The 10108-nt window shown below is 41.1% G+C and overlaps 1 protein-coding gene across 1 annotated transcript; it reads left to right on the top strand.

Annotated features, from left to right (window-relative positions):
- Window positions 1-470: 470 nt before the first annotated feature.
- LOC128228381 (protein FAM184A-like) lies at window positions 471-9654 on the top strand. The gene is made up of 5 exons (XM_052939670.1): window positions 471-714; window positions 1537-2521; window positions 7303-7458; window positions 7695-7805; window positions 8727-9654. Exons 2-5 carry the CDS (start codon window positions 1748-1750, stop codon window positions 8862-8864), a joined length of 1179 nt encoding a protein of 392 aa, XP_052795630.1. The 5' UTR covers window positions 471-714; window positions 1537-1747; the 3' UTR covers window positions 8865-9654.
- The last annotated feature ends 454 nt before the right edge of the window (window positions 9655-10108 follow it).

Below are 10108 nucleotides of genomic sequence, written 5' to 3'. Positions count from 1 at the left end.
TAAATATGTTTATAAAAATATTTATATCCCATACCGGCATTTCTATCGCTAAAAACGATGACTGCGAGAGGAAACTTATCAGTATCTTTAATAACATCATTTACAAAAAAAGAGTTAGGGCCCGGGTTTGGCAACGCCCGACCGTCTGATATCTATAGATATAGATATATACTAGTAGATTTTCTTCGGGAATGGCTATAAGGAAAGTAACACTTGTTTAATGCCATTCAAACCAAAACGTCGGTTATAGAAATACTCCAATACAGTGACTATTTTTTGTGTGTCATGTCAAATAAAATTAAATGATATGTACAGTGTCATGAACATATTTTTCGATTTTACCAATAACTTGCTTTGTCATATTATCTATGATCTATATTTAAACCCCAAAACAATTATTTGACTAATGCCATTTTGTAATCTGCCGGTGTTAAAAGGTGCAGAGTTACTGTTTTTGTAATGTTTGTATCGTGGAGAGGTTCTTTATGTTTGCTTGTGGTAGTATAGTGTATCGATTCGTGTGATAAGAAGGCCATGTTTAAGCCCATGTGTGGATTGCTAGGTCGGGGCATGAAATAATTGAAAATCTAATCCTTGTTGAGACAAATTGGCGCATTTCATACTACATATGTTTGGAATATAGAGTGAAACTGTGCTACTGGTTGTTCCGGCAAAGAACATTTCTGGACATAATTCCACGATGTCCAGTCACAGGTAATCTATTAATGTAACTCGGTCTAGTACTTTAAGACCCAAGAACCATTGACCTTACAGTTAGTACGATCAATTGTCTGAAACAATATTGAAACAACATAAGCGAATGTAACGTGTGTTAAAGTACATATATTAGAGTGGTATCATCTTAAACACAGAAAATCTTTTCCTTCCCTCTGGGCACTTACAATAACACGTTAATTTCTGTATTATCTATGGGTGGAGATAGCAAACTCATGAAAGGAACTGCTCGATAAACTTGCAAAAAAAATTCTGATCAATCTGATAATTTCATTAATTTGTATTCCATGTTCGTTCGTTACACGGGCAAACATTATAGCTTTTGTATAGCACGATCGTATTGATCATCGTTAAGTCGGAGGTGCTATCATTTACAAAAGCCTTGGTATGATAAAAGAAGACGAAGGTTAACATATCTTCAAATGAAGGACGATCTATTTCCTTTTGATTTCTGCTTCAATAATATCACCAAAATCAAATTATTTTGAATTATTGAAATCGATTCGTAAGTTTGTAAATACAAAATAGATTGGTTTTGGATAATTACCAATCAACCTATTACCCTGCTCTCCAACATAGCCACAGCTTGTAAGATAGGAGCCCGGGGTTGAGATGGGATATACATGCTATGTATTATGAATGCACTTTATATGAAAGGAACATTTAATTAAATCTTGTCAATGCAAATTCTCTTACATAATCTAAAGCCTTTTGATAGGATAAGGTGCATAAGTGTAAAAGAAGAAAGGGAAATTTGAAATATAATAGAAGAATCTTTAACTTATCTAAATATTGTTTCAGGTTTTATTGCAGCAAAACGATGGTTTACCATAAGAATTAAACACGAACACGTGACACATGACAATATAAAACGAGGCGCACGTGTAAATAGTACGGTAGTCACATGATGTAAGGAACTCCACAAACAAACTTGCGCGTAGATGCGACAGTTATTTGGGATTTGATAAATATTCAGTACAAGGGTGTTTAGCGAACAAATTTTAACGCCAAGATGGCAGACAAGGCAAAAAGAACGCTTGAGTTTCGGATGTCAAAGAAAGTGGCGGAGCTGACGCAGGTGGTGCACATGTTATTCACGAGAAACCATGAGAAGGAAGTTGAGATAGATGCGCTCAAGGACGCGTACGAACACGAGATTACACTAGTGATACAGGACGCCCGGGATCGAATCACAAAACTGGAGAACAAGGTAATGGAGCTGGACCGGAAGTTGGAGAGGGAGAAGAGCAGACAGAGCGAGGTGATCAAGGAAGTGGTCGCACAGGAAGCCACGGATAAAGAGGACGAATGGCGGAGGAAACTCGTGACTGCGGAAAAGGCGCTCAATGATGAAAAACTAGAAACACAGCATTTAAGAGACTTGTTGATTAACGCTCAAAAGGACATTGAAAAGCTACGACAAAAGGTAGATGAACAACTGCATTCGAAGACAGACGAAATTCAAAGACGAGAAATGGAATTAGCAAATCTACGGAAACAGAACGCTGATTTAGAAAAGACGCTAAAGAATAAAATGCTTAATGAGAATGAAACTGTAAAGAAGTTGGAAAAACGAAACGACCAACTGGAACAGGAGTGTTTAGAAATGCAGATGTTATTAGATGAGACTTACAAAGAAAAAGAATCTTTGTTAGCCAAAGTGAAACAATTAGACAGTGAACTAAGATCGTTAAAAAGAGACTTTCAGAAGAAGGTTTCCGACGTGGTTCAGCACAACGCCATTGTTAAGGTGCCCAGGACTGCGCCAGTTCAGCAATTCCACAATGTAAGTCAAATAAAGCTTTCAATACATCTGCAAATATTTATTTTTCTAAGTGCTACCGGGATAAACATTTTACAAAATTAATGTATGTTTTTCTTAAGTGATACTTTGTTAATCATTCTGAACTTTATTGGAACTTCGATCAAATGTAGAATGGTTAATGTGTGTTAGCCACTTGAAAACGACTTATAACATTTTGTTTTGTGAAGGTTTGCATAGTTCTTATATAATCATTTAAAACGGGGTTTATTGAATTTAAAGTTACTTTTGCCAGATTTTGTAGATTGGCATTGATTCTTTGTTATGCTTTAGATAAATAATTATTTAAGGTATCTGACCCACAAATACTTTTGATATCAGATGTTTTCATTAACCATACTTATAAATTGTTGATGCCTGCTGACCCAATATAATACTGACCAGTGGCAATTGAAATGTGTATGACTATCAGCTTACTAATATGTAAGCTAAATGACCGAGCATATATAGATGACCTCTTGTTTTTGTTATATTTTTGCTCTTTATTTTAATAGAAATCTGATGTGAGATGTTCTCCCATTTCGTGTTTCAGCATTTTTCTTTCACCACTTGGCGCTTTTTTAAGCTCTTTTTCATCTGGTGGGGATGAGCCTCAAATACGAAAAGGCCAAAATGCGTCAACGTGCCGATTATAGTGGTGAAAATGCGCCATGTGACAAAATTATCACTTCGCATTTCCGCCAAGATAATTGTACCATTTTCACCCGTCACTTGGCGCAATTTCGCTACGAAAAGGCGAACACATGCAAAGGCAGAAACAACCCACCATTGAAACGAACTTTTTTATCGACATTTAAACTATTTGCGCCGTATTTCAATCGATATATAGAGGGTGCTTTCTCGATTCATAATGTTCCTCATGTGTTTTCCTTAAGTCCTCATGTTGTAAATTTGTTTTCCTTAAGTCCACGTGATACTCAGGTGTTTTTTTATAAACTCATAATGTTGCCAAGGTGTTTTCCTAAAGTACTCATGTTGCCGATGTGTTTCCTTTCGCGTGTTGCTCTGGTGTTTGCTTTAGTCCGCGTGTTGCTCAAGTGTTTTCCTTAAGTCCGCGTGTTGCTCAGGTGTTTTCCTTAAGTCCGCGTGTTGCTCAGGTGTTTTCCTTAAGTCCGCGTGTTGCTCAGGTGTTTTCCTTAAGTCCGCGTGTTGCTCAGGTGTTTGCTTTAGTCCGCGTGTTGCTCAGGTGTTTTCCTTAAGTCCGCGTGTTGCTCAGCGTTTTCCTTAAGTCCGCGTGTTGCTCAGGTGTTTGCTTTAGTCCTCGTGTTGCTCAGGTGTTTTCCTTTAGTCCGCGTGTTGTAATGGTGTTTTCATTTAGTCTACGTGTTGCTAAGGTGTTTTCCTTTAGTCCGCGTGTTGTAATGGTGTTTTCATTTAGTCCACGTGTTGCTCAGGTGTTTGCTTTAGTCCTCGTGTTGCTCAGGTGTTTTCCTTTAGTCCGCGTGTTGTAATGGTGTTTTCATTTAGTCCACGTGTTGCTCAGGTGTTTTCCTTTAGTCCGCGTGTTGCTCAGGTGTTTTCCTTAAGTCCGCGTGTTGCTCAGGTGTTTTCCTTAAGTCCGCGTGTTGCTCAGGTGTTTTCCTTAAGTCCGCGTGTTGCTCAGGTGTTTGCTTTAGTCCGCGTGTTGCTCAGGTGTTTTCCTTAAGTCCGCGTGTTGCTCAGGTGTTTTCCTTAAGTCCGCGTGTTGCTCAGGTGTTTGCTTTAGTCGTCGTGTTGCTCAGGTGTTTTCCTTTAGTCCGCGTGTTGTAATGGTGTTTTCATTTAGTCCACGTGTTGCTAAGGTGTTTTCCTTTAGTCCGCGTGTTGTAATGGTGTTTTCATTTAGCTCACGTGTTGCTAAGGTGTTTTCCTTTAGTCCGCGTGTTGTAATGGTGTTTTCATTTAGCTCACGTGTTGCTAAGGCGTTTTGCTTTAGCCCGCGTGTTGCTCTGGTGTTTTCGCTTAGTCCGCCTGTTGCTTAGGTGTTTTCCTATAATGCACGTGTTGTTCAGGTGTTTTCCTTTAGTCCGCGTGTTGCTCAGGTGTTTTCCTTTAGTCCGCGTGTTGCTCCGGTGGAGTCTTTATAAAGTCGTCATGTTGCAAAAGTTGTTTTCTGAAAGTCCTCATGATGCCGAAGAAGTCCGTTTTTTTGCTTAGTTGTTTTCCAGAATACATCATGTTGCCCTTCTTTAATTCATCTTATTACCCTGGTTTCCACATTTCGTTCGCGAAATGTACTATGTTGCGATTTCTATATTTGTGATATGTATCATATTTCCTCATGCTACTTCTTTAAGTCGTCATGTTACCATGTGCTTCTTTCATTCATAACGTTGTCCCGTTCTCCTTACACTCATCATGTTGCCCCGTTCTCTTTCAACCAACTTCTCCAACTAGTGTAGCCACGCGCTCCTTCAACTCATGTTGACCCCATGCTTCTTCAATTAATGTTGCCCCGTGCTCCTTCAACTCATGTTGCCCCGCGCTTCTTCAATTCCTGTTGCCCCGCGCTTCTTCAACTCATGTTGACACGAGCTTCTTCAATTCATGTTGCCCTGCGCTTCTTCAATTCATGCTGCCCCGCGCTTTTTCAATTCATGTTGCCCCGTGCTTCTCCAACTCATGTTATCCCGCGCTCCTTGAACAAATGTTTCCCCGCGCTCCTTCAACTCGTGTTGCTCCAATCTTTTTCAACTCGTGTTACCCTGATCTCCTTCAATTTTCAGCTTATTTTGTCCCGCGCTTCTTAACTATTTTTTTTGAGCCGTGCGTCTTCCCTTCAATGCAGGATGTTACCAGGTGCCTTTTTTACCTCATCTTTACCCTTAGAGTCTTCAATTCATTATATTGTTCCGTCCTCCTTCAACTCATCATGTTGCCCTTACTTAAAAATTAATCATGTTGCCATGGCCTTTTTTCATTGTATCATGTTCCTCGAGTTTCTCTTATTCATGATATGACCATAGAGTCATAAATTCTTTATGTTGCCAAATGTTCCAGGAACATAATTATAATGTTGCGATTCCTACGTTCATCATAATGCGCAATGGTTCTTCCGTTCACAATGTTGCCTTGCTTTTCACAAATTCATCATGCTGCCAGCGTTTTTACAACTCATCATGTATGTTGCCCTATCTCACTCCAAAGAACCATTCTTCCTCAACTCATCATATTATCCTATATTTTCATAAATTTATCATGTTGCCCGCGGTTCTACAACTCATAGTGTTGTTCCATGCTTCTTCTATTTATTACTTTGCCCCGTTCTTATTCAACTAATCGAGTTATCCAGTGCTTCTTCAACACATCATGTTGCCCCGTTCTCGCTCAGCTCATCATACTGCCCCGTTCTCGCTCAGCTCATCATGCTGCCCCGTTCTCGCTCAGCTCATCATGCTGCCCCGTTCTTCCTCAACTCACCATGTTGCCCCGTTCTTTATCAGCTCACCATGTTGCCCCGTTCTTCATCAGCGCACCATGTTGCCCCGTGCTTCCTCAACTCACCATGTTGCCCCGTTCTCCATCAACTCATCACGTTGCCCGGTTCTTCCTTAGCTCACCATGTTGCCCGGTTCTCCCTTAGCTCACCATGTTGCCCGGTTCTCCCTCAACTCACCATGTTGCCCCGTTCTTTATCAGCTCACCATGTTGCTCCGTTCTTCATCAGCTCACCATGTTGCCCCGTGCTTCCTCAACTCACCATGTTGCCCCGTTCTTCATCAGCTCACCATGTTGCCCCGTTCTCCCTCAATTCAACATGTTGCCCCGTTCTTCATCAGCTCATCATGTTGCCCCGTTCTCCCTCAGCTTATCATGTTGCCCCGTGCTTCCTCAACTCATCATGTTGCCCCGTTCTGCCTCAGCTCACCATATTGCCCCGTTCTACATCAACTCACCATGATACCCCGTGCTTCCTCAACTCATCATGTTGCCCCGTTCTGCCTCAGCTCACCATGTTGCCCGTTCTCCTTCAGTTCATCGTGTTGCCCCGTTCTCCTTCAACTCATCATGTTGCCCCGTTCTCCTTCAACTCTCATCACGTTGCCCCGTTCTCACTCAGCTCATCATGTTGCCCCGTTCTCTTTCAACTCATCATGTTGTCCCGTCCTCCCTCAGCTCATCATGTTACCTTGTTCTCCTTCAACTCATCACGTCGCCCCGTTCTCATTCATCTCATCATGTTGCCCCGTTCTCCTTCAACTTATCACGTTGCCCCGTTCTCATTCATCTCATCGTGTTGCCCCGTTCTTCATCAGCTCATCAAGTTGCCCCGTTCTCCCTCAGCTCACCATGTTGCCCCGTTCTCCTTCAGCTTATCGTGTTGCCCCGTTCTCCTTCAAATCATCATGTTACCCCGTCTTCCTTCAACTCATCACGTTGCCCCGTTCTCACTCAGTCATCATGTTGCCCCGTTCTCCCGCAGCTCATCATGTTGCCCCGTTCTCCTTCAACTCATCACGTTGCCCCGTTTTTCCTCAGTCATCATGTTGCCTCGTTCCTTCAACTCGTCATGTTGCCCCGTTCTCCTTCAACTCATCATGTTGCCCCTTACTTTTTTAAACTTTAAACGTAACTTTTAAACTTTTAAACTATAGTTCGTCCTGTTGCTCCCAGCTTATTCATTTGACCATGTTTTGTTGCGTTTCCCGATTCATTGATTTGTGTTTTTTCATTTCATCACACTGTCCATATTTCTCCAATTCATCAATTTACAAAATAATGTTCGTTTTCTTTAAAATTATCATGCTACTTTTGTGTTCCAACAGAACCACAACGACGAACTAGATCGGTTGCGGGCGGAGGTGCGGCGCTACCGCCTCGAACTGCAGAATCGGGATGCCAACTTCAACCGTGTCTTCACCGATCAGCACCCTCTCATCGTCGACCCCCGGGCTGGCATGATCGGAGTCAACTCTAGTCAGGTGCGCTACACTGCTAACATTTATCACCGTTATAGTTATCTTTTAGTGCAGACTCGCGTTATTTAATCTTGAATACATTCTTAATTTTATACATACATGTATAAGTAACTCATTAGTGTAGAAAAAAAGTAATCGTTTAGGGTCCTCAATTTCACTGATTACCCCAATTCTTTCTCGGACACCTTAACGCTATACATGTATGTACCTCCCGATTACATACGATTTTAACCCACCAGGTATTGAGCAGCCGGCAGTCTACGCCCGCGACTACGACAGTGTCCGCCTTGGCCGTCCAAGGCCGCGAGCGAACATTCTCTTACGACATTGTCCAGGGATTTGAAGAAACGGTAAGCTTTCATGCACTCGTTTTCTTTTCTACCGTACTACAATGGTATTTGTAGTCCAGAGTAATTAACTTTCGTTAGTGTTGGAATTGATATAGTGGCCAAGATTCTCAATCCAGTTAAAAAGTAATACAATCAGTTTTGACTGTTGTCGCCATAGTACACATTGCATGACCTTCACATTAAGCGGCCTTTAGGTTTATAGCCGATGTTAAAGTCGACTCTCCAATCGTTCGAACTAATTAATATTAGTTATTATCAAAGGATATGATTTTCTCCCACCTCAGAAAAGTAGATCCAATAATTCAACCATGCTAGATATTCTTATCTTGCCCGTATGGAACTCCTTTTTGATGGTCACCACATTGTAATTACCTCCCTTGTTGAAGACTGCCGTCAGTAGCATCAAGGAAATCTTGTCTTATGGTAATATTTAGAATGCTGATTAATTATTGCTCGCTTCAAATGTCACCATAAGACAGTTTTCACGCACCATTCAATAAATAATGCTTCATTCTCCTTAGAACTATTTAAAAATACCGATTTGACTATTAACATTCACTGGATCACTGCGCGGATATCCATGACAACCACGTGCTATCGCATATCCATACGCAATTATTTTCACTAAGCACAAACTAGTTCCAGCAAAAAATACATTTTTACTTAATTTTGTTTAACTGAGGTGGGAGAAAAAGCATCTACCATAGCCGCTCGTGTAAGATAGGTTCATCCCGCCCCTCGCGCAAGGTGTTTTGCGGAAACTCGGTAAACCTCGTTTCCGCAAAACACCCTACGCTCGGGCCGGAATGAACTTATTTTACACTCTCGGCCATGGAAGATACTTATAATGTGACATGATCAATAATTATGATAATGTATATTGTGCTACAAAATTAAATTATTGCCCACATTTCGTTGCAGAGGCGGCCCAACTCACGGTCGTCCGTGTCGTCCTCTTCGTCCGTCCGTCTGCCCACTATGTCGGCGGACCAGCGGGCACGCCTTACCAAGCTCATGAAGCCACGCCCCCTCCCCAAGGAGATGCTCTACTCCAAGTAACCATGGTAACCGACCTGGTACAGGATTTGCTCGGATGTTGGAATATATAACTGGTATCATACAAACTGTAGTTGTGTGTCTTACGAACGTGGTGCAGAGTGTCCCTCCAACAAGTGAATTTGTAGACACATATGCTAAAATATGCTTCGACACTTGTATCAGCGACAGTGATGTTTTGTTTGTAGCAAGGGCAAATTTCCGGTTTCCAAATAATGCATTCGGATGAATATACTTAGTGCTCAGGCGCATGCGCCGGACAGATTCAAATTTTATCTCAGTAACGAAAACATCCAATTAATTTCCTTTAAGTCATTAATTGATTTTTTAAAGGGAGTTTTTTAGAAGCTCACGCAAGCGCACTGACTAGTAGAGAGGTATACGAAAGGCATTTCGCGTGAACACTTAGAACGTTAGCATTTAGTGTTAGTCGTTTAAAAGTTAAGTCGGCGCAGGGCAGCGTCCGGACCGCCGACATTCGTAATAAACACCTTTGCATGGTACTCGATATTAGGAAAGATGTTTCGTAAACAAGACAATGTATCGATGTGAATTATGTGATGCATATGAAAAGTAACCCTTTCGGGGAGTGGTTGTGTAATGTATATACGTGTTTAGAGGAGTGGATGGTATTTTTTGTATTGCATGGATTGCAACACATTCTTAGCATTAAAGTCTCTGTCCCGAATATTAGTAACAGTTTGTTCTTAGCTTTAAAAGGAATTGATGTCTAAAGTTTATGCTGTAAAATGGAAGTATTAATGATATAAGTATATTACTATGAATAAAACAAGTAAAAAATTGAACCGCATTGTTCTCTTTTAAATTGAATAAAGGCATGGTAGAAGCTAGCGGGCAGGAAAACATTTTCATAGTCTCAAACTCACGACCTGGTGTTGTGACCATGACCTTGACCGGTGACGATCAAACATGGGATTTAGACATGGCTAGATGAGTAAAACATACATGACCTATAAACGGTACCCTCACACGGTTGTAGGATGTAAGTGACAGAAAATACTACAGACATTAGGATAAATGAATGGACAATGAACTTCTATATTCTCCGACTGCTTTTGTGGGGATTTACGTAAGAAGACGTGCTAATCGTGCTGTTCAAACTTACGATTTAAAATGATAATGCCAGTATGGTTCTTTAAGAGAAGGGAAACTATTGTCGATAATCTCAAAACCGCAAGCATAAAATACATGCCGTATTTAAGAAACGCACATTATAGTGCCACATT

This window comes from Mya arenaria, chromosome 3 (assembly GCF_026914265.1).
Source record: "Mya arenaria isolate MELC-2E11 chromosome 3, ASM2691426v1".
NCBI lineage: Eukaryota > Metazoa > Mollusca > Bivalvia > Myida > Myidae > Mya > Mya arenaria.
The sequence above is the reverse complement of the archived record's forward strand: the minus strand, read 5'-3'. Positions and strand labels throughout refer to the sequence as shown.